At 31.0% G+C, this 24500-nt stretch overlaps 4 protein-coding genes and 1 non-coding gene across 6 annotated transcripts; 3 read left to right on the top strand and 2 right to left on the bottom strand.

Annotated features, from left to right (window-relative positions):
• Positions 1-101: 101 nt before the first annotated feature.
• On the bottom strand, positions 102-3665 carry LOC107365628 (putative lipid scramblase CLPTM1). The gene is made up of 8 exons (XM_015933167.3): positions 3492-3665; positions 3146-3361; positions 2141-2299; positions 1654-2078; positions 1312-1550; positions 946-1232; positions 741-876; positions 102-664 (listed from the first exon to the last, which is right to left on the bottom strand). Exons 1-8 carry the CDS (start codon positions 3528-3530, stop codon positions 312-314), a joined length of 1854 nt encoding a protein of 617 aa, XP_015788653.1. The 5' UTR covers positions 3531-3665; the 3' UTR covers positions 102-311.
• An 80-nt stretch (positions 3666-3745) lies between these two features.
• Positions 3746-5460, top strand: LOC107365645 (uncharacterized). 2 transcript variants are annotated; one of them, XM_015933191.3, is made up of 3 exons: positions 3746-3975; positions 4054-4097; positions 4203-5460. In XM_015933191.3, exons 1-3 carry the CDS (start codon positions 3840-3842, stop codon positions 4989-4991), a joined length of 969 nt encoding a protein of 322 aa, XP_015788677.2. In that variant the 5' UTR covers positions 3746-3839; the 3' UTR covers positions 4992-5460. The 2 variants fall into 2 exon arrangements, with proteins under 2 accessions (XP_015788677.2, XP_089122211.1); XM_089266085.1 differs by lacking the exon at positions 4054-4097.
• Positions 5461-5949: 489 nt separating this feature from the next.
• On the top strand, positions 5950-18639 carry LOC107365654 (uncharacterized). Its single transcript, XM_015933202.3, has 6 exons — positions 5950-6173; positions 6302-6386; positions 6914-6977; positions 7138-7270; positions 7582-7700; positions 17902-18639. The coding sequence occupies exons 1-6, from the start codon at positions 5987-5989 to the stop codon at positions 18052-18054; spliced, it is 741 nt and encodes a 246-aa protein (XP_015788688.1). The 5' UTR covers positions 5950-5986; the 3' UTR covers positions 18055-18639.
• An 865-nt stretch (positions 18640-19504) lies between these two features.
• LOC107370192 (torsin-1A) lies at positions 19505-21163 on the bottom strand. Its single transcript, XM_015938182.3, has 4 exons — positions 20579-21163; positions 20316-20485; positions 19944-20226; positions 19505-19874 (listed from the first exon to the last, which is right to left on the bottom strand). Exons 1-4 carry the CDS (start codon positions 21059-21061, stop codon positions 19776-19778), a joined length of 1035 nt encoding a protein of 344 aa, XP_015793668.2. The 5' UTR covers positions 21062-21163; the 3' UTR covers positions 19505-19775.
• Positions 21164-21859: 696 nt separating this feature from the next.
• Positions 21860-21978, top strand: LOC112539845 (5S ribosomal RNA). Its single transcript, XR_003083819.2, has one exon. It is a non-coding gene; the product is annotated as a 5S ribosomal RNA (ribosomal RNA).
• Positions 21979-24500: the final 2522 nt, after the last annotated feature.

The raw sequence follows: 24500 nt of genomic DNA, 5'->3' as shown, positions 1-24500 counted from the left end.
ATCATAATATCAATATTAAGATTTATTATATTGAAGTGGTAAATGAACTCAAAATTAATTTTCTTAGCGATAGATAGCAATGAATAGTTTCGAGAAAACCCTTTAAGATGTACGATACAAACTGACTAGTTCAGTTGTTTTATTTTATTAATTCAAGATTTTCACAATTTAGATCAATCTTTGTTGCAGATGACAATCTTTTTAACAGAGCAGAATTGATTTCATGACTATCACCTAGAAATTATGATAAAATGATTTTAAGATTAAATGGTGGACTTGAAATAAATTAAGCTTAGTTTTTTTTCACATTATCATTGGTCCTTTTTGGTTTCTTCATTGCTGGCACGATCGTCTTTATCTTTTATTGCTGCCATGGGTTTATCTTTTTCGTCTTTGGATTTGTCCAATACTTCTCCAGAGACACCAAACTCATTAACACGTTTAGGATCAACACGATAGATCCAACGTTGGTACAAATAAATTAAGAAAATGATATCATCTCGGAAACAACCGATTCGATACATTGTGGGCATCTTAATGACGAAGGCAAAAATATCATCGATAAATGTATTGAGAAACTTGTAGGTTAACATTCTCCAAGGAAGATGAGCGACTGATTTCAACTTATAGTTGATAAAAAGCTGTGGAGTCATACTTATAAAGCCTATTCGAAAGAAAAAAAGAGAAAAGCCAAATTAAATTTTTGTCTCTGATGGTATTGTGATTATTAAATAACTTACCGAATGTTAATAAGAAACCATAAACCATGCCCAAGACCCATGAATACCATCCTTTGTGTTCCTCATACAACAATGAGTACACAGAGTAACCGACAAATAGAGGGAAAACAATCCAAGAAAGATATTTAAACGCCAACTGTAAGAAAATAATTGAAGTTTACTTAAATGATTCATTTTTTCTGAATGAAATGAAACGATAACTTACCACATCATATTGCCGAGTTGAAGATTCGACATATGATCCTTTGTCAGCTATCTTTATTCTTGGAATGATGTTGAATATTTTATTTTGATAATCTATCTCAATATTTGTTACTTTTGGAATTTTCCATATTTCAATGAGTAAGCCTATTCCAATAGAGATTCGAACAACGGTATTTGTATCGTTGTCCAATACGTAAAGAAATACAACAACGGATTGGAAAACATTGAAAAATACAGATCTAACAGAAAGACCTTCCAAAGATTCACGGTTACGCCAAAATTGAATATCTGAATTGAGATGAAAATGATTTAATCAATAAACAGTTTGACTTCATAAGCTAGAGTTTGAAAGGTGAAAGATGCTTACCATTTTTGAAAGCTAAAAATTCAAAAATACTGTGAGTTATGGAAACAATTATGGTTAAAGCTAAAAGGATAGGTGAAGTCTCAAGAAGAGCTTCTTTGACACTATCTTGACTACTGTCAGATTCTTCCATCATATCAGCGCCAAGAATGCTGTTCCATTGAGATCTCATATTTTGAGTAATATAGAGTTGCCATCTGAACATTGATAAAGGTTGGAAAGTGAGATGAAGAGGAATTGACCTTTGAATGAAAAAAAATGATATGGTTGAAATAATTTTGATTTTGAAATACTGAGTCAATGTTTGATTTGAAAGGTTTGCCGGACCGATTTATAGTTACTTACTCTAAAGTAGAATTGATGGGCTGGTAATCTCTTTGAAGATTCCAATAATCATTAAGATAAATAACCGGGAAATATTTGCCAGTAGTTATATCGAATCTGATATATTGATCGAAAGGTGAGGGAACACGACCTTGTACCCAAGGAGTTTGATCATAAATTATATTAATTGTTAGATTAGGATGCCAATGAGAAATTATTTCCTCTTTAATGTTTTGTGCAACCTTTTCAATGGACTCTTTGGAAGCTGATGTTTGGCCAGTTAAAAGGTTGTGCGTACTTGAGTATCGACGCTTTTTATACTTATTTAATTGCTGTCGCTGATGAACAGTAAAAAATTCAGAATAAGTGGGATTTTTAGGGTCTGGATGATGTCCACTTTTAGTGACATAAACATGAATATAGATGGACCCGTTATTCTGAACTCTCTATAAAAAAGAAAAAATCAAAATTAAAATACTAATAAAGCAAAGAAGTCTCACAAAATTACCTTAGAAATAGGAATAGTTGTATCAAACTCGACGAAACCCTCTTGATTAGGACCAATGTTCCAATCACCAAAAATTAGTTCTTTTTGGGTCCATTTTAACTCATTCGGACTATTAAAATCCACTTTTGATGGATTCTCATTAATATATACGTAAAGGTCCTGTAATTGAGAAAAACAAAGATAAATGTTGAAATGGGTGAGATTTAAAAATTAAAATCAGTATACAATATCTACAATGAATATAGCTATTATTTGCAACAAAAGTCAAAGATTAATATGAATTAGTTTTCTAAATGAAATCATTTTTTTGTAAAAATGGACAGACATCAAAATAATTGAAAAACATAAAATGTCCAACAAAGCATGAAAAACGAGACACTTCGCTTGAGATCTTGCAAGTTTGATGGTTTAATGATCATCGTTCTTCGGGGCTTTCTATTATGAGCTTTTTTGAACTTGCCGTGGATGAAAGAAACACATTGATCAATGGAAAGGTCTGATGGTTTCAAAAGATTTCCAGGTTAAATCAGTAAAGAAAAGTAACTTCTCCTGGTGAGTGATATCATCCTATCTTTGCCATTATCCCACAGAATAAGAGCAACAAGTAAAGACAATAAAAAAGAATTATTCCTCTCAAGAAATACATAATCATGTAAAATATGTATATCAGATTGAAACCAAGACAATTAAGCTCAACTGTCTAATCACATAAGCTGTAAATATAGAGAAATGAAGGTCCAGATAATTAGCAAGAATTGAAAGTGAAACTCATTCAATTAGATGTGGGAATGAAATAAAAAGGAAAGATACATGCTGTTTCTAGATCATTGATTACAATAAAATGCAAGCTGAAGCTATAATATTGCTCTTAAATACTCATTTAGCATTAATATGTTTACTTTAACTTAGCTAAGCTAAATTTGCATGACTAGACGTTAAATAAGATGATATACTGCTAATTCATTTAGGTACACTCATTTCATCAAGAAAACTGTCGTGACTGACCATTATGGTTCCATTGTGAAACAAATTCGTCGATGGTTCAATGGTTACTCCTGGACTGGATGGTGCAGTTTTAGGTTGGTTCATCTTTGTGAAAAAGTTTACGACAAAATACATAATGACACATCTCACAACAATATCACGAGCAATGCTCCAAAAAGAGGTACCTTGTTGCCTCTGATCACCTTCAGCTGGACCATCAGTGGCCACATTACCAGGCTAAGAAAAATGGGCGATCAATAAAGGTGGAAAATGATACAATGATATAATAGATAGTATGATGATAAAAATATTAAAAAATCAATGGAAGAAATAAAAAGCTTCAAATAAATGAATTGTGAGAACATACCTGTTGCTGGTTTGCGACCTCTGATCGTTGATTACACATAATTTGAACCTAATCAATCTATTGGATAAGACTAAGTACAAAAATAATCAAAAAAAGGAACAATTAATGAGCTCAACATAAATTTGCACCTTAAAAATGTGAACAGAATCAGATTATTACACACTCTATGACATAGAGTTTTTAAAGATACTCTTCCTCCTTAGGTTTCCAGGATCCATTTGGACTCGCTTGGGATCAATTGATAGCAGATATCGAGTCCTTGTTTATTTTTTTTCTTGTCTACTTCGATGAGAGTTTCCATTAATTCACTGATTATCATTACTTTTGAGAATTTATAGCTGTGAAAAAATGTCATTCTGGCCTGGCAAAGGTCTTTTTTCAATCCGAAACAAGCGACTTCAGCGTGTTCGGGTTGTTTGGCGGCCGCCTCAAAATTATAACAATGATGAAAGTGCTGAACACAATGAAGAGCAACCTAAAAAAGGTAATTAACTTGAATTAAATAAATCGTCTTCATTAACTTTTCATTCTTCCATTTTCACTATTTTGTATGCATGATTAGGATCCGCATTAAATGAAACTCATAGTAAGGGTTTGAAACAAAAAGTAAGACATTGATAATTTACATCTTTTAACTGTCAAATAAAATAAAATTTGTTGTTATGTTTTGAGCTCTTATTTTAATCTGTTTGCAACTTTTTTTATTAACAGAGCACAGAAAGTCAAGAAAAATCTGGTAAAAAAGGTGATGGTGATTCTAAGAAAACATCAAAATACGAGAAAGTCAATAATCGTGGTAAAAAAAGGAGAAATGTTAAACCTGTAAGTGACCAGTCAAGTAATTCTGATGGTTCAGAAGGTTTAAATTGTAAATCAGGTGATGGCGGGAATGGCGATGATGATGAAACAGTCGATGAAAGAGGTTTAAGTGAGACCAGCAATGATGCTCCTGTCGTCAAAAAGAAATCCCGAAAGAAAAGATCAAATCGTCGATCAAAGAAATCTGTTGTTATTGATATTGTAAAGAAAGATGACCAGGATATCAAATTGAAAAATAACAAGTATCATGATGTTGGCAGCAATGAGGAACAATTCAAAAGATTGGAAAATAATTGGGAAGATGCTGGTGACAGTGGTGGACGAATCTCACGTTGTTCATCGTCTTCATCATTATCATCTTCTTGTTCAAACCATTCATTGATTAAGCATTATACCAATATAATGATGAACTGTTGTGATGATCAATTTGATGAGGATTGTAATGTTGTCAAAAACAAAATTGATCGTATACTGAAAAGTCAATGGAAAGACAGGTTGAATCGTTCAAAAGAGAAAACTTCTGGTACCACAGAATCTCATAGCCCAACACCGCAAACTTCTCTAAAACACACGTCCACATTTAAATTGAGACCAGCTCGATTACCTTTGAATAAGAAGACATGGTCCAAGCTAAAGAAATCAAATCAAAATACAGATTGGCTTTTCAACAACGATACCTAAATGGTTTGCAATGAAATTTTCACACCAAGGGGGCTATTCAATGTGTAATACTTCACACAAAAATCCAATGGATGTAAAAATAACATTTATATTGTTGACTATTAACCAAACGAATCTCGCAATTTAACCAAATCTGCAAGATCCTGAAAATTTAAACTGTTGTCGGGAGTTGGGAGATTTTAATGCAATTTCATAATCAAAAGTAACAATTTCATCTCTTATGTTTTATTTCAGTTTTAACTCTTTATAGTCTTTTCAAAGATTAGTTTTAATCTTTAATTAAGAATAAGCATTTCTTATAACAATCATTCATTGATTTAAATTCTTCGTCAATTGACTTACCTTAATGGGTATAAAAAAAATCTTCATCAACTATTGTATGTTAACATTCTTCTAAATCAGTATAAATTAAAATAAAGACTCATTGTTAGCATAACCAAGCGCTACAATGAAACAAAATAAATTCAAATATAATGTTTATGATCAAACCAACTTTATTCCGCTCTTTCAGTCTGTAATTTAAAACAATTGAAAGTTTGAAATGATAAACTCAAGCTAAAAATCAATAATAACCAAGCATAATAGCTGTTGATAACTAAAAAGTAACATCTCAATGATAATGATTTGCTGTAAACCATCAAATTGTAAGCAAGTTAGATTTCAATGAATTTATGAAAAGCAACGGAAAGTTATTACAAATACGATTTCAAGATTAATTTAAATTGCCATGAAAGAATTGAAATTAAAATTCCATGACGTAGATTTCAAAAAGATTTACCCAAAACGCAACCAATACAATAAATTTACCCTGAAAAATTACATCACCAGATGCAATACCAGATTATTCAGATTAACGTTTATCACAAATAGATGGCAGTGTTATAGCTAGGGTAAAGGTGGAGCCAAGTTTAAAAAGGTTTATGGAGCTAAAATCCCAACTTGCTTGTTCAGTTGAAGTAGTCAAAGTGAATAGTGTATTTGTGGTAAAGCTGAAAATGCAAAAGTTTATGATTAAAGTTTATGCCAAAGTTTTGTGCCCTGATGTTGAATACAAAACATTATCAGTATCAAAGGTGACAACATGCCGTGAAATGGTTACCATGTTATTAAACAAGTTCAGGATGAAACACACGGATCCTAATTTATTTTACTTAACCATGGAAATAACTATTCGTCGAACAGGTAAATATTTCTCATTGAGTTTTATTTTTTCACGTTCCAACTGTAATCTAGCTAAAGTGGCAATCATTTCATCAAATTGGAAGCTAATTGATATTTTACCCTGCAATCTTTCACTTTCTGTAATCTAGGAACACCTATTCGGACTGTTATTGTTTTGGATGATATGAGCTGTCCAGCCCAGATCCAGGAATCATATCCTCATCAAGATATCAAGTAATTTATCCTGCTGTTGCAAAATGTTTTCCCTCTCAAATTAACTCTTTGTAAAACACCCACAGAGAAACACCACAAGCATCTCATTAGACTCCATAGTCATCTTTATTTTCTCAGCCCATTTTAATCTCTCCAAATGAGTTATCCTCTCTAACTTGGCCAGTTTCACTTGTTATCCCTCGCCCATTGCCTTTTTGTTTCCTTCATGATCCATCGCTATTTTCGGTGATGAGCGATTCGGCCATGAGAAGAATGAGAAAAGGATAGTTAAGAATATAAAAAATGCGCTTTATCTCTTAAAAGAATCGGATGACAGGAAATAGGATCACTTCCTTTTTTTACTAATCTTGTATACATTGTTGCTTGACATACTTGATGGTCCAGTTAAAGAGATAACGTCAGGTCCACTTTGCTGTATTTTCTGACACCAAAATCTTACATTTTTTTCTTGCAACTTTTAGCCCATTTTTGTTTCGTTTGACACTAATTGCTTTTATTATTATCCCATTTTCCCTTAATTGTTGCAGATTCTCCCTGGTAACAAGACGAGGTGGATTGGTTAAAGTTTATGACAGTTGTCTGATGTCAGCGGTAGGTTAAAAGCCTTTAAATATATCCATATCCATTCAATTAACGTTAAATATGCTAAATAATTTGAAACTTGTAACACCATTTACAATTGATTACAATTTTTTCTTCTTTCACTCTTTCTAATATCTAATATTTTATGTATTTTTTATTTCTATTACAGTCCTTATATAAGAGCCTTCTCATATCGGATTACACTACAGTTTCAGAGCTAATTCAACTATTACTTCATTGTTACGATTCAGATTCATCGCCTTCCCATTTTGCCTTATACGAAGTTTGTCCCCAGAAAAAGTGTAAGTTGTCAATCCACTAATTTGCATTCCCAGTTTTGATATCACTTTAATGTAACGATTAAAGAAGCAACGAACAAACGAAACAAACAATTATCTCTAAATGTAGAGAAGATTTTTTTTCTCAAACTTAACCCAACCTCACCTAATGTTTCATTTCAAATCACCTTTTAATTGCATTATTTGCACTTAAAATTTGTCCTTTACACGGTCAACGGTATTAATGTGATGGAATCCCTTTTGTTTCTTGTCTGATGAAAACTTTCATTGATTAATCATTTACTTCATTTCTTCCTCTTTTAAATCTTGTTCAGGGGAAAGGAGGTTACATGAGAATGAATTACCCTTGATGATTCAGAAAGAATGGACAATAGGAGATTTATATTTCTTTCAATTACGACTTAATTATGATGAGCAACTTCAACGGAGAAAAGTAAGAAATTATAATCATTTATTTTCTAACACAATTAACTGTATCATCATAACATTTACCTCAGTTACTCTATCATCATTATAATACTTGTTCATCACTTGACTTTTTTTGTGTATTTACTCATTGTTGTGGTCATTTTTTTGTGAAAATTTTCATAACAACCTGAAAAATCGTCAATCGTAAGATTGTCCTTCATTTGTTTTGATAATTAGTTAAATTCCCATTCAGTTTTCCCAATTGTCGACCTTAAAACCCACTCAAGATGAAAGTTGACATTGAGATGACACTTTATATAGCAAATTCAAAAGCAAATTCAACCAAAAAAAAATAATCAACTTACCATGAACTGTATTTTTAGTAAAATCATTTGCTATTCAAATTTACCATTTTGTCCATCATTAATATTACAACCCGAAATGGCTATTGTACTAACTCAACTAATTACCATCAAAGGTCAATGCATTTTTGATAAAAAATGGACTTTTAACTCTAAACTCTTGCAATTATCATAGAGAAATAACCTGGCGAGTTAACACAATTAACCATTCAATGAATGGTGATCAGATCAACAATTACTGTCAGCTACTTTGATGATCCATTGAAAATATGCATTCACTTTGAATGGTAACAATAAACTCGATTATTGCCTTAATATTGAAAGAAGTGCAAAAAAACTTTCTTTCGTTCTTTTCATTGAAACATTTCTTGATTTACGATTCACGATTTGATCATATTGATCCTAATGAACTGCTATTGATTTATTGATTATCATTGATAGGTGTTTTCCTTTAATTTGAATTGGTTTTAGATGAAACGTGTTTAAATATGTTTTCACTTTCACTTACAAGCATTTCAAATTGTAAACCAGAACAGGTAGGAGATGCAACAAAAAATAGTTGTTTTCATGTTGATTGTTGATGTTGCCTTTGAATACAATTGCTCTTTGTATACTTTGCAGTCACTTAGGCCACTTTTATGCCGCTTTTCAATTTATCTAAAGGAGTATTTTTTCACGATTTTTGATCAACTCTCACTTTTGCATTTCATTATCTTGTTTCCGTTGTTGGTGTTTTCATGTTTTTTCATTTCTTGTTTACTTCTCTTGTAACAGTTTCACTAAATCACTGAGTCATTCTTATCAAACGGAAGTGTCACTTGACTGATAATTAGTCATATTGTGTGTTTACATGGGACAGTTGATTTATCTTAACCATCAATTATAATCTGTTAACTTGAACAATCAACAAATTGCACATTTCCTTCGTTACATCAAAATTCCTAGTCTTTTCCTTATCTAGCCAAAGATTAAACATTAAACTGTAACATTTTGTATTCAGCTAATTGTAACAACCAATTTAATCTCATTTTTCAGTTGCACTTTGAATTGTTAAACTTAATCATAAGCTTTGATATGAGGAACCAATTGCATTTAAACGGTTACTTAAATTTCAATTGTCTTGATCAATTTGATTGCACTCGATCTCCTTATCATTGTATACAATGTTACAAAAGATGAAATCGTCTGAATTTAATCTGTATTGTTGATTAGATTAATACAAATTGGGTGAACATAAGATACTTTGACTTGTTTCTTTGACCATTAATCATCACCAAACGATAGCAATTAAAGCATCTTAAGTTAATGAATAAAATGTCATGGGAAAATGTATCTTTTGTAAAATACAAAAGATGGAAAAATTTCCAATCGTTGATTTAATGATTAATCAAATTCCATTAATATCTAGAACTAACAGTCTTTTGTAACCTTTACTTAACCCTGTAACATTGGTATTAAACTGAGCAAATGATGAAAACAAATGAACAAAATGATTCAAAATGTGTATCAAAAGATACTAATTGAATGACAAGTTAACTATCGTTTAAAGATGAAAGTTTAAAATTAACTGTCAGAGAAGGCAAAATAGATGAAGAAATATTTCCATCATATTTGATGAATATCTTTGAACAATTGAATTTTTCCTTCATACTTTAGTCTAATAGATTCCAAAGACTTACATTTTCCATCATGAAATATCTCATTCTTAAACCAATGTTTTGGCCCATCAATTGATGTATATTTGTTTCTCTCATATAAATCATTATCATCATCTTTAATCATTACAATTGCCAAATTGTAAATAACAACTGCTGAGGCAAACAGGTAAAGCCACATTGTCATGTTTATGATGAATGATGATAATGATTGTGTTGATGATAATAATGGTGGCGATAACAATTTACCTTTCATTCTCTATTCTCTTTATGAATTTCAACCTTTACCTTTCTCATGATGAAAAAATTTACCGAGAGTGAAATGATTCAGATGGTTAAAAAAAGGCCAACTTTGCGATTACAATTTCTGTCCCGAAAATACACTTTGACTTTAACCATTATTCACGGCTATTAGTCAAGTGAAAAATAATACATTTAAGTCTCATGCAAGTAACTCATTGGTGATTAATTTCAGGCCATTTGATTGTTTACCAAAAGATATGAATTTTGAAAAAACAATTGTTATTGACTGTAAATGTTGAGACTGTTTCAATCATAGTTTGTCTTGAAACACTGGGAGTTGCCAGGTGAAACATTTGAACATTTTTTGCTTCATCTTCGGTTAATAACAGTTTAAAATGATCAATTTGACCAACTTGATTCTCACTGTTACAACAACAGTAACTAGTTTGGGACTATCTCTGATGCATTTTTCTGCCTGATTTTTCATCTTCATCTTCGTCTCCCTTTTCATTCTGTGATTTCTTCTTTTCTCCGCCATTTTTTACCTTTCTTTCTGATAAATTTGACAGGAAATTGGATCACACAGGTCAGGTATGAAAAAAAGATGATTTGATGCGGAGAAGATAATATTTATTATTATTTTTTGCTACCAATGAAACTGGATAACTTGAGGACTTGATTTTTCTCCTCTTCTCCTGGTAAAAACCTTGATCGAGACTTGGGAATTAGGGAATTCACTTTTATCATTTCATTTTCAAGATGCGGTGAGAGCGGGAAAAAAAGGTGAAAAGATGATGAAAAAAAAGTGTGGAATGTTGTATTTGACTTGAATTGGATGAAGATAAATCAACTGATGAAACCTTGAAATCTTGAAACTTGCTCATCTTTACCTTAAAATTGACAGATTTCTTCTTCTCTATTCAACTTTAAACCCAAATGCAATGAAATTACTCGTGACAATAATTAATGATACTTGAGCATGTTTAATGTCCAGTTTTGAGTTCGTCAACCGGATTTTGAATATTAATGTCATTATAATCCAAGTAACTCAAGTTATCATTATTGAAGACAAAAAGGACTAAAAATTTTGCAAGAATGTTAATAGATGTTGAAGCAAAAAATAGCCTTGCTTTGTCCAGTTGCTCTTTTTTTCATGCTAATTCATCAATCTTGACCCTCTCTCGCCTTGTCATACAATAATTTACATAACAACATTTTACTCTTTAATTGTCTTTATTAGTTCAAATTACTTTCAACTTTCCTTTCCTTTCATCGTCAATCAACTTTATTCTGACCAGCGAAAGTCTTATATTTACTTACATTCTTGGCATCTATTTTATAACTCGTCTCATTTGAATTTTCCTGCTTCTACTGAACTTCCTTCCTACTCTTCCTCCTTCACCATCATCACCACCAGCATCATTATCTTTATCATGTTTTACAGTTTCCAACACAATTCTCGGAATTTACAGGCAAAAATTAAAAATGCTTTTTTAAACGCACACAGAACCTTCTTTGTGTGTTTCAACAAAAAGCCAATTTAGGCTTTTTTGCCCTTAGGTTTGTGTCCCTTTTGCTTGTTCATCTTCACCATCTTCATTATCCTTCATCATTAGGGATGAACCTTGCAATTTCGCGTCTCTTTCATCTTCCCTTTTGCATGGTGCAATTGAGTAGTAAAACTGCAAAATTGAAAATCATCACCTTAACTTGAACAAAATTTGCCAAATTTCTCAGCTTCTTGTTCCTATGAAAATTATTCGTTAACATCTATTAATACCAAAACGTTAGTTGACTTTGATAATCTGTTAGCCCCTCAAGGCTCTTAAATCGCTCCTTGTTATCATCATTTTTTTGTTTCATTATTATTAACATTATCTAAATATTACTCTTAAAGTGGCCATGTTAAAGTAACGACAAAAATCACACTAATTTACTAGTTAATCAGTAAATTCAGAAACCTCAAGGGCTTGCCAATTGCTCTCAACATTTTAACTCACAGGTTCCTCTTTTAATTATTATAATAATACATATTTTATTGTTGACCCGTCCCTTCAATTGAACCTTCAATGATTCACTAACTATTGAAAATCAATTTCAAGCTTGACGTTAGTTGCAAAGTACATCAGCAAACTATTCAAACACACCTTCTGAGGTTTCCACTTGATTTTTGTCACTTTCATTTATTGCAATTTATAAAACTGGTAATCATCAACATTCAGAAACAAAAGATTAAACAAAGAATGTTAATCTCAAGATTAATGGTGACAATTAATTGTTTATCATGATTTCCATGAAATCTTATTGTAACACTTATCAACAAAACTCATTATCTTGCAAGAATCACATTTTGATTTATGTCAACATTAATCAAATGAGGAAACAATTTTCTTAGCCAATTACAAAGTCAATGATGAAAATTGTTTCAATTTTTTAATTTTTGACAAAATCTGATAAACTTAATCTTAAATTCACTTTCAAATAAGCTTGGTGAAATGCCTTGGTGCAGTTGAAGAGCAGCTTAAAATGTTCACTCAATCGGGTCTAAATTGACCACAAGTTGAGTGGGTCAGTGTTTAACAACCCTTTTTACTTGTCTTTTGACCCAAATCATCTCCAAGTAATGGACTTATCCACCAACCATTACCTACAGTTAAAGGTAATTAGTCAATTCTAAAGCTTAAAAGGTATTATTGGATTACAGTCTAACACCATAAAATTGTGGTCTACTCATAGTCTTAACTAGTCTTTACCTTGACCCGTGGCATCTTGACTTTACTGCCAAAAAAGGCAACAGAAGAGACACAAAGATGAATATGATAAGCAAGAAGAAGGAAGAAAAATGTTCTGAATTGAAAATGAATTACAAGTAAAGATGATATTACCTTTCAACAGTTGTCAACAGTTGAATTGGTTACCAGTTTGCTAATGCTATTACCTTGATTATGAGAAAAAGTGAGCAACAGAATTAACATGAAATGCTGAAAACTAAGAAGCTTTTCAAGAAATGCTAAAAAAAGTGGAAGCTTGTTGAAAGTGTTGCCAATGAAGAAGAAGCAAAAAAGTAAATAAAATTTTCAATTTTCACCTGTAATATTTGGTTACCTGAGCTTTTTTTCTGGTAATGCTTTTTACCTTTTAAAGTGTCCAATTTGAATGCAACATTAAACCAAATTGAAAACTCAAGTAACGACTTTTCATGCAAATTCAACATTACAGTTCATACTAATTACGTTAATTTTGAGCATAACAAGTTTACCAGTTTTATCAAGTTAACCTTTTCATGACCTTTTCATTTCACCTAAACCTCACTGGTTTCAATTGTTGGTTATCATTTTGGTGATAAAGACATTCCATCGTTACATGAGAATATCTTGCTTATTGAATTGTTAATAAATGGTTATTGATATCTGTTGATTAACTTTGCGATATTAAGATAAAAGTTGAGCAAAAAAACATTTCATCTCAAATCACTTTGATAATTATACATGTTTTGGTTACATCTCTTGATTATTGATATTTAAAGGATGAAAAAAGGTTCCAAGTTTCATCATGATCATGAGAAAATAGTTTGAATGAAAAGTGAAAGTCTTTCCTTTCCCATGAATCAGGATAAGAATAATGGTGAAAGAAAAGCTTGAATGTGTTTTTCAATTGAGAAGAAAAATATTTATACAGTTTCAAGATTTGCAACTTTGATTTTTTCCAGTTAATCGCTATTTTACCTTTTCTCTCATTTAATGATTTACCTTTAATCATTACCAATGGTTGATTGCTTGCTGAGAAAAATTTTGCTCTACTTGATGACACTCTTACCTGTCTTTTTTTCAAGTTGAATCTTAAGCTCATTCTCAGCAAAAATGAAACGTCTTGATCAAGTTATCATTTTTGTAGGTTTATCGGTCTATCTTTAAATTATGATGATTAAATGATAGTTAAACATAAAGCAACTATTAATTAAAAGTAATCGATACAATTGATCAAAGATCATTAATGAAAGAAAAGTAAAAAAAATCAACAATCATGATGACCATCAAAATGATGATACTTTTCAAGTTCAGGTCAATTTAATGTTGTTATTTTTGACACCATTTTTTGTTTCTTATTTTTTGTTGTTGTTCATATTGAGTTTCATGAATGAAATGATAATAATAGTCACAATTGTTGACATGAATTTCCATTCCTTTTACAACAATATTACTGTTTGCTGTTATCATGTTTATGATGATTTTTTCTTGAGGCAATTGAATACCTTGCGGCCAGTAAATGTGAAACTTTTGATGATAACTGAATCTTTTTAATTTCATTAATTGAATCAATATATAAAAGTATACATTAAACTTTGAATCTTACCAACATTGGAATTTAAAATGAATTTTGTCAGAATTGAATAAATGGCATTTTGAGACTTGCAACCCTTTCAAGGTGCGTTTGTGACAAGCTACTTGATTATAATGATTTGGATAAACAATCATTTTCCTATTGTTTAATCCCTTTGCAAAAGATTACATCTTTTCAGTGTTTACCTGGTAGTTAAGTAAACCAAGTGTTTGAGAGTGAAATGTTTCAACCTTTCATCTTTTCTTGTTCATCTTTTACTTCTCCTTACCTTTGAATTTATTACTGCTTTCTCTACATTCCTTACAATCTTTACAATCTTTGCAAGGTTACCTTTCTTACCCTGAGGCAGTCTTACCTGTGAGACTTTCTCTTACCTCAAAGTGATGATTCTTACAGGTAACTTACCCTTGTTAAACAACGAAATGCTCAACATTTTGGTTGCCCGTTCACAGCCTATGCCAACACCTAATTGATCAAAATATGCGAACCTTTTGTACCTTTGCCCAATTGATCAGCCCATGATGAGAAAAGATGAAAAGATGATTATCAAGGTAAAAGAAAAGATGATTAGATATTTTGTCTCATCACGCATCCATCTTGATGATTCTAGTTAACTAAAAACACAACGAAAATTTAGTTGGCAATATCAATTACCATTAACTAATAGTTGAACTTTTTCTCAATTTATATTATTTTTTAACAAGCTTTGTGGGTTTACATTTTTCACTGTTTCCATCATAGCAACTCTTGGCTCATCTTTTGGGTTCATCTCTGGATCCTTATTACCCCTTGTCATTCATAAATTAAGGTTTAAACAACCTTCAACAATTTATCTATTATCGTGAAAAGCATCTCATTAAAATTAAACATTTCAATGATTGGCCAATTAACTTGTTCACTATCATCAGGCCCATCATTGAAACACACACACACACAATATCAAAGCCTATTTTGCATCTCACTCTTTAATCAACCTTCATTGATCCGCTTGCGATAATCACGATTCAACTTTTAATTGTTGGTATTAATAGATGAATAAACAAAATTGTATAAACTCACTGGCTATTTAATCAAATGTTTGTTTCGTTTTTTTCACTCATTACTCTTGATCAGATTCAATTCAATTGCGAGATTTTTTACCAAAATTGAAAATTGAAACAATTTTCTCATTTTTCAAGTTGATTTGTTGATTTTGTTTCCCCGCAATTTGTTATTCAATTAACTTGATTTTTTTCAATTAAAATGTTAAACTTTACTAATCTGGTTAATTTGCTAACCGATTTGGTTTACTTAATCCACCATCAATATTTTGCTTTTCATCAATTTGAAGTTTACTTTTCATTTTTCATGCTAATCATTAACTTGCTTTAAAAGGAAAGTTGCCATTGAATTGAGTGATGATCAGCTTTGATTTTGTTTGTTAGATGTTCGGAGGAAATACAAAGCTCAAGATATTATAGCATAAACACGCAAGGTTAATCATTGACAGAATCATTCAAATAACCATTCACATAATCAAACTAATAATCAAATATACTTGTAAACTTGTTAAACATTGGTATGCAAGGCTGTTGCTTTTTTGGCTTAGCTTGAACTTAAGCGCAACTTGTTCCGTTTATCAGTTGAAGAGTTTCTTGATTTTACAGTCAAGTTAATGCCTTGATTGCGATCAAATAAAATGATCTTGAAAATAACTCTTTACCAACAATAACAAATACTGAAATTATTGAACGGAAGATGATAATGATGATAATAGTGATAACAGAAAACATAAAAGTCAAAGCAATCATGAAAATCATTGCTACCATTCAAGTTGTTTAATAAAAAGTCACTCTAAATACACAAACACATTTACTCTTAAATGACTGACCATGGTTTTGATATTTCAAATTGTTACCAATTTTGGTCTCCATTGAAGATGGTTGACCTTTATCATCTATCGTGCAAATTTGACCAGAAAAATGAAAAAGTAGTCAAATTTTAGCGCTAAAAAAGACTCGTTTCTACCATTTGATTTTCGGGAATCGTTTTGATTGTTGTTTAAAGCATTTCAAGTCTTTTTTTTTTCTTGTCATTTTACTTTACAATTTTGCTATTGCACTCTCCCAATGATGAAAAAAATATATTGTTGAAAGTAATTTCCACTTTCCATTTAAATGATGATTTGCGAGGGAAAAAAAGGAAAAGCAAGGAACCAAACTAGGAAAATAAGAATAAGTTAACCTTCCTAAATTACTTTTCTTACCTCTCTCTACCTGTGGACTAGCTTGTATCATAAAATTTTGTTTTCTACCAATTGAGCCCATGTTGATGCATACGTAAAGAGCAATGAAAAAGGCCACTCCAAGGGAAAGAGGAATCATCATTATCGATAGTAAGCAGGGAAAGTAAAAATGGTTAACAGTTTATTGATGATTTTTGTATTTTCATTTGTTTCTCCTTTCAGTTTTTTTTACCTTTTCACTTTAACTGTTTACCTTTTTTTTGTGTAAACTCATTTGTTGTGAAAATGCACAATGTACTCGCAAAAGACCCGGTAAATGTGTAACTAAATATGTTAATCTGTTTACAGTTTAACTGAAATGTTGCTGCCAATGAATGTCAAGCATGGTTGGTATGTTTGGCAAAAGTATGCTCAAGCTGTGTATACTTAGGCCATTCCTTGCATTGTCCTAAGAGAAGGGGTTAGAAGAAATACAGGATTCTCAGGCCTAACCCTTAGGAGGCAGCTTTGATTGTCATGAGAATTCAGGAAACAATGAAAGTTGAATCTTGAGGCCAACAGAGCTAATCTACAGAGCGTTAAAGAAACAAGTTTACAGTCAGTTCTAATGTCGCGTGGTTATTAACTTTAACTGTTAGCCATATTAACCCATTATTGTTATCATTATTCCTACTATCAGTCTTTGATCTTTCGTTTGTCAAATATTTACCATGAAGTACAATCAAATAACTTCTTTTTTCTTCTTCTTTTGGTTTCTTCTCTTCCCTGTAAACATATCATTATGGGAATATTTGTAATCATTTAGAAACATAACTAACCAGCGGTCAAGAGAAGCAAATTTCTTTATCTTTTTCTCTCTCCATTGTTCAACTTGAATTTCAAGACTTGTTAGATTCAAACAGCTACCTGAGTTGTCCTATTCATTGTCTTTAATTGTTACAAGAAGCTGGAAAAACATAGAAACCTTTTTCCTCTCTCACTGCCAAATTTGTTTCCCTGGGCCAAGTTTTGTTTACATGTTTTGTAAGGATAATTTAACTTGATGTTGACACTTGTTGGTCTCACTTGTTAACCATTTTTTGCGCTATTCCTACTTTGATAACATCTGAAGACATTTTTCAACTTATCTTTCACTTGGTGTGATACTATTTTCACCTTGATAATGATGAAATTGTTTCACCACATATTCAAGTATTGAATCATTTCCTTGCCATTGTTTCCCACTTTACAAATGTACCTTTAATGATGCGCTCTATTATCTCGTTTCATTAGACCCTTTTAATAACTGGTATTTGTTTTGATGATAGTTAATTATTTGAAAATTCATTAATGACATTAAATGCTCTCTTCCTTTACATCTTTTAACTGTTTTACTAATTACCTTCTTTGTCTATTTTCTAGGTGAATTGGAATCGCAGTTCAACTTCATCATCTTCTTCACGTAATTTATCTTTTTGCGACTATAAAGACGATTCTTTACCTTCATCAGTCAGTTCGAGTCCATCACTTCAAATGTACAACCAGTTTCACATTGACACTTATTTTTACGTTTAAAACAATGGACATGGACAAAGATTGGCAAATTTTGACTCTATTCAATTGGATTTAGCTTGATTGACTCTGGATCAAATGCATCTTTCAACAACGCTAATAGTTTGGGTTCAATTTTGAAGCTCATTCTTGTATCTCACTATTTCATTGAATCTGATTATCTGGAGTTAATAGGAAGGTTGATTGAAATTGCTGCTAGTCCTATTTGCAAAAATATTATGTTTCTATCAATTTGGACTCATTTGATTCTCACTTTACTTCACCTTTCATTTAATCTCCATTCAAGTTTCCACCAGAATAGACAATTTATTGAGTAGACTTTCTCATCAATTGTGTTTGTAAATCAAATGTTCATTGTGGAAATTTGAACGAAATTTGTCTCCATTTGTTCATATCTTTTTTACCTCAAAAATCACATTGATTCTGTTAATGTTTTTGTTTCTCGCTGGAGAATTTGATAATCAACTGAAATCAATCAAAATTTTCTCCATCAAAACCATTTGTACTTTTCCTGACTATTTAAATCATTCAATTTAATCTTTTTTCTTTGTAAAAATAGCAATTTAATAAAAATTTTCATTGAGCAGACATCAGATTGTAATCTTTGATTAAATATTCAAAACTCTCCAATTCCGTTGCTAAAGGCTTGGTTGATAGTTTTTGCAGTTTAATTTTAGTATGAAATGAATATTATTATCAATCTTATCATTCTGCGAATTAAATGTAAAAATGAATTAAGCAATTAAAACTATAACTGCTATGAAGGAAACGAAAAATTTATGCATATTTTTGCTCCTTTCAATGATTATGTCTATTATACGATAATCATGTTATATTTGACAATTATCACCTGGAAGAATTAGAATATCTAATTTTACTATCTTTTTTAAACAATTAGCAATAATCGAGTTATCAAGAAGCCAATCAAGCTAATAATTTCTTTGGATAATTATTTTGTTAATCATTTGAGATTAAATAGGTCAATTCAGGTTCAGCCAAGGTGGACAAGCCAAGAGAATTGCTTTAATTGTTATGTTTTTTGATTGCATATTAAAATATAAGTGAATTATAATTTATAAATATATTATCTAATGTGATTCTGATGGCTTGGGTACATTTAGTAACGAAAGAAGACAAAAAAACAAAACAAATGTTAATTAAAGCATCAATCAAACTTGATTCTAACCAAACGTGATCCTGACAAAACCAATCAATTTGATTTGAAAATGATGACAAGTTGCATTAATGATTCCAAAACTGTAATTTCCTCATTAATTATGTCACGAATAGATTCAAGATAGTGATCTTTAATGCGATTGCCGGTGTCGTTCCCGCAATTACTTTATATTAATCATGAACACGTTACCAGAAATTCAAATTAAATTCAAGATGACCGGTAGATTGAATAAATTTGAGATGTCACTTTGTGAAAATAGAAATAAGAGCATCGCGATTTTATATCATAAATGATATTTTATATTCAGAGATTAACTGGATTCCATGGACTAGATTCCAATTCCATATTATATTAACAGCCGTAATACGGGTAAACAGCAGATTAGAAAAAAATAGTAATCATATCACAGAGCCAATTTTGTCGGACGTGATCAAGACATGATCAAAAGTGTTGACAGTGATGAGAATTGGTTTAAAATAGATTAATTTGTACAAAGAGTTAAAATGGCAAACGAATTGTTGAAAAATGCTCGAGTACAGATTACTCTTCAATCCACTGCTTGATCGACTTTACGGGCTACTTTCTTGCAACCAGATTTTGAATACACTTTTGAATCCTGCGGAAAATAATCGAGCTGGTTGGCAATCTAGAGAAAGAAGAATGAAGAACGTGTTAATCAGACAATTTAAAATACCAGCTGATAAAACTAACTTACCTTAACCACAAATTTATCATTAACATCTCTTGTTATATTGTACTTTTCTTGTAGATAATCAACTATACAACTTTGTACATGTATTTTTTCCAAAGGAAGAAATGGAATAAAAAAGTCGATTAAATTTTTGTGAATTAACGAGCTTTTCTTCAATCCTCCCTCTTCATTAAATGCATGTAGATCAATAAGGGATTCAATATCTTGAAGACCAATGTCTTCACGATTCATGCCATTGTAATAAAAACTGTAGGTAACGCGGGCTATTTCGCCTCCTCCAGTGTTACTAGTGATAAAAAATAAAGAGATTTTAGTTAATGTTGATTTCTTACAGTATTTAAGGAATTGTTAGTTCTGTAGAGTATCAAGTGTTACCTTAAAAAGATAAATATAGCTTTGTTCTGTTCTTTGGAAACCACTGAATATTCTAAAAACGGTGCAAGTGCATCAATGACTCCGCCAGGTACTTTGTCTATTTCGTCGAAAATGAACAACTGTCTGCCACATTGTGATAGTTGTTCTTTAACAAATTTCATAAGTTGAATCTATTGAGTAAAAGATAGAAAAAGAATGAAAATTTTGAAATACAAATAAAACTGTTGAATCTTTTCAAGCACTGAAAAGATAGTAAAACAAACCTTATATTCATTCGATTTGGTTGGATCGGGGAATTTTTCTGTCGCGCTGATAACATGTACAAATTTACTTTTCAAACCTTCGTGGTAGAGATTACGAGCGATTAAGTAAGATACGAAGTTTTTTCCACCACCAGTCCAACCATGAAAAGAAAGCACAAGAGCTTTTCGAGGCTGCGAATCTTTCATATGCTTGGTTATAGCTTTAATCACTATAGATTCAACTAAATGTTGGCCGTGAAGTTTTTTTTTAAAATCATTTCTCAGTTTATCTTCAGCATCGTATTTAATCCAATTTTTGGCAATAATTGCTGACTTTTCCTGATTACAACATTCAGATACAACACAATACATAAAAGATGTTGCAGCATAGATAGAAGCTGAGGCAGCAGTAACTCCAAAATAGACACCTGTAGATACTGGCTCAATGCATGTACAACAACTCAAACAAAATGTAAAAAAAAGTAGAAGACGGACCCAAGTCATGATGGTAATGATTGAAAAACCGAAATCGTCATCAAATTAAATTATAAAAGACAAAATAAAACTCATTGAAAAACTAAATGCAAGATTTGGTTGGAAACATTTTGGAAACATGACCAAAACAGCAAGCAAAACAACAGAATCTAGAAGCGCCAAATACGAAAAATTTAACTTCTTAAATAAATTCAATAATTTTATTTCAACAAGAAAACACAGAAAGGGAAAAATGTTTAAGGGTCGCGATTTTTATTTAATAACTTAGATTTTTCATTTTTCAAATTAACCGAAATCGGTGAGAGAATTTCCAGTAAATTAAAGCATAAGATAACGAAAAATTAACTCGTGGAAGTTCAAGCGTCGATTGATTGTAATGCCTTAAAAATAATTGGAAAAACATTTAAAATCCATACTTTCTTACTTAAAGAACCTTGGATTATCTTGAAATTCGAAATTTTATACACTTCAATATTGAGCAGATCACAGTTAAAATATGAAGCCTTTAGCTCAACAGTTCTAAAAATATAAGCACGAATAGGCGTAAAAATGCGTTCAACAGTCTGGTATTAATATAAACCAGAATAACACTTTTTAATGGATTTTATGTTATTTTATCCAGTTTTTATGTCCATACAAACCTACAAAGTCAACCTAGAAATTCGTTAATTCGAGTCATTTTATTGAAAAGTTTTCTATGCACCTTTTCTTGCTAAAATTACGGATCTGAGCTTACTGAAAAAAAATTTGAAATTGGCTGTTGAAATAAGTCTTCATGTTTATATTGCAGTATTGAACATTGCTTGTGTCTACGACCATACCAGACTGAAAACACCGGATCCCGTCCGATCTCCGAAGTTAAGCAGTTTCGGGCCGGGTTAGTACTTGGGAGGGAGACCACTTGGGAACCCCCGGTGTTGTAGACTTTTTTGTTTCATTTTGATATCAAAATACCGAAATTAATTCAAATTGAATGTCTATGGATAGACGTTCAAAAATGTTTAGTCTTGCAAATTGATGCGCATCGTTTTTCATGTTAATACAATGTATAGAATAGCATTTTTCAAAATTCAAAGTTTTATGCAAATTCCTTTCTTAGTAACCTGAATTCTGATTAAGCTTTGATAGTTTTTCGGACATGTAGTTAAACCATAACTTTCAGATTGCGTAAAAGTTTTCCTTGCACAAAAATTTGATTTTTTGACTTCATATATGAACATATTGCGTATTCAAATGTACAACAATGTTAAGTGTCATTTTGTCTTTCTTTTTTACTGTATATTTTAGTCTCTTTTTCATCTGCTTTTCCTGAGTTTCAGGACCGGGTTCTAAAAATTTGAATATTTTTGGGGTGACATTCAGGCCCAAACCTTTCATTTGCGATTAACAGAAAATTTACCTTTTGAGTGCGGAGAAATTTTGACAGAAAGATACCAAAACGGTATTAATATTTTAGATGAAGAATATGATGAAAATTGTTAAAATTAAAGTGAAATGTCCATTTAATCTACGAATTTTTGATACCATTGAGAATAAATGGACAAAGGTTAGACATTGGCGAGTTAATGAATTGAAAGTATGAAGTCTGAAATTTCCTCATGTGCATCCAAATAGTGATAAAAATAATTTTCTCAGTACAAGGGAAAGCTGGAAGTTTCTTTTGAAAAAGAAACGTCAAAATGAATTTGAGATTGTCAGCAATTTACAAATTTATCTAATGAACAACAGTTCAGCAGAATTTTGTTAAACAAATGAATTACAAATAATAATGATATATTTGAAATCAATTATGAAATATTAAAAACTTTACAAATCATTTTGATTGACAACCCAAAAACACCTAAATTTAGCCAATTTACCAGTAAAATTTATAAGTTATTAGTCAATTCATTCAATTTGCAAATAGTCAACATTAAAATGTGTCAAACCAAATGAAATGTTAAAGTTTACTGAATCACTCATGTTAACAAGTTTACATTTAAAAAGCTTCACTTCTTATTTGGGGAATCCTGCGACAATTAAATTTTCTAGCTTCTTCGTTATCCATCAAACAATAGACTCATTAACTAATTGAGCAAATTCATTTGTGCTATTAAATATATTCCAAATCATATCAATCGAGCTAAATTTTGAAACGAACTGGTTCTTTCCCAATTCAAAGTACGATGTTTTGGAATCCTTTACAATTTTCATTCACAGAGTCCAGAGTCTAGACCAACATCAATTTGATGAATTTCAGCTGACGCAAGCTGATTTGAACTCATTAAATCGGCCTGAATTGATTCGCTTTTCAAATGTATCAGAAAAAGGCAAATGTAAACAAGTGTCCATCTAATAGAGCAATGCTTCATCAGCTATTGTTTAATTATATTGACCCGAGGCTGATTTAGATACTATCAGTTGCTGAACAGTTTGGTTCATTGATAGTGATAAATGTGTTTAATCAAAAAAAACAATCCATTGTGTGATTAATCTAACCTAAACCTAACCTAAACCCAACTAACAACCCAAAGTACCCATTTTTGAGATTTCATTTTTGTCAACATTAACTGCGTCAGAGACTTGAAGTATTTGATTCATATCTGAAGGCTTGAAAATTGAATGTAAATTTTGTAAAATGTAATTTAACCTAATCATAGGTTAACCAGGAAAGTGGTAAAAATGAGGTAAATCTAGTTTGGAGAGGAAAAATGAACAACTCTTAACGCTCTTGATGCCTTTTCAAATTTGAATCATGTTTTCATCACTTAACTGAACCTTTTATTTTTGGTTAAATTGATTACCAACTGTTTACTCAACTGTTGATTCAAGTGATATTTCAATGAATGTGAAAAAATCTAATAAAATAAGATTCCTCTAATATTTGTTTACTAATTTGGTGTTTTTTTTGTTCAACTTGTCTCACTGTCAACCAGGCTACACAATTTAAATTGCTCAAGATATATTTAGAAGACAATTGAATGATTGAGAAAAGGGTAAAAATTGAATAAGGATAATGGTTAATAGTATTCTGGTCCAAGTTAAATCTTTACATTAAACATTGAACATCAGATTGTCAAACCTCATTGAACCCATGAATTATTGATGTTATACAATTATAGAGATCATTTTTGGGTTTCAGAATATTCAAATGAACCAGGATTTACCAGTTTACTCAAGGTTTTACTTGTGTTTACTTTGAGATATTGAATTTTGAAATTTTGTTGATTGTCCTGCATATTCACAGGTAAATCCTCATTTTATGCTTGACTTTGGCAAGTTGTAAGATTAAGAGATTGTTAAATTGTTCAACGTCAATTGAAATGATTGGTAGACTTTGATTTAATCCCATTGTTTTATTTAAATGAATGAAAATGTTCAAAATAATATGTAAAATTGATGAGTTGGACAAACATTGACAAAGGATAACTTGCAAAATAATTATTTCAATGATACAATCATTTGATAC

The sequence above is a fragment of the Tetranychus urticae genome, chromosome 1 (genome assembly GCF_039701765.1).
Source record: "Tetranychus urticae isolate SD_2017Ah chromosome 1, NJAU_TeUrti_SD_1.0, whole genome shotgun sequence".
Lineage (NCBI taxonomy): Eukaryota > Metazoa > Arthropoda > Arachnida > Trombidiformes > Tetranychidae > Tetranychus > Tetranychus urticae.
This window is presented reverse-complemented; position numbering and strand designations above follow the sequence as displayed.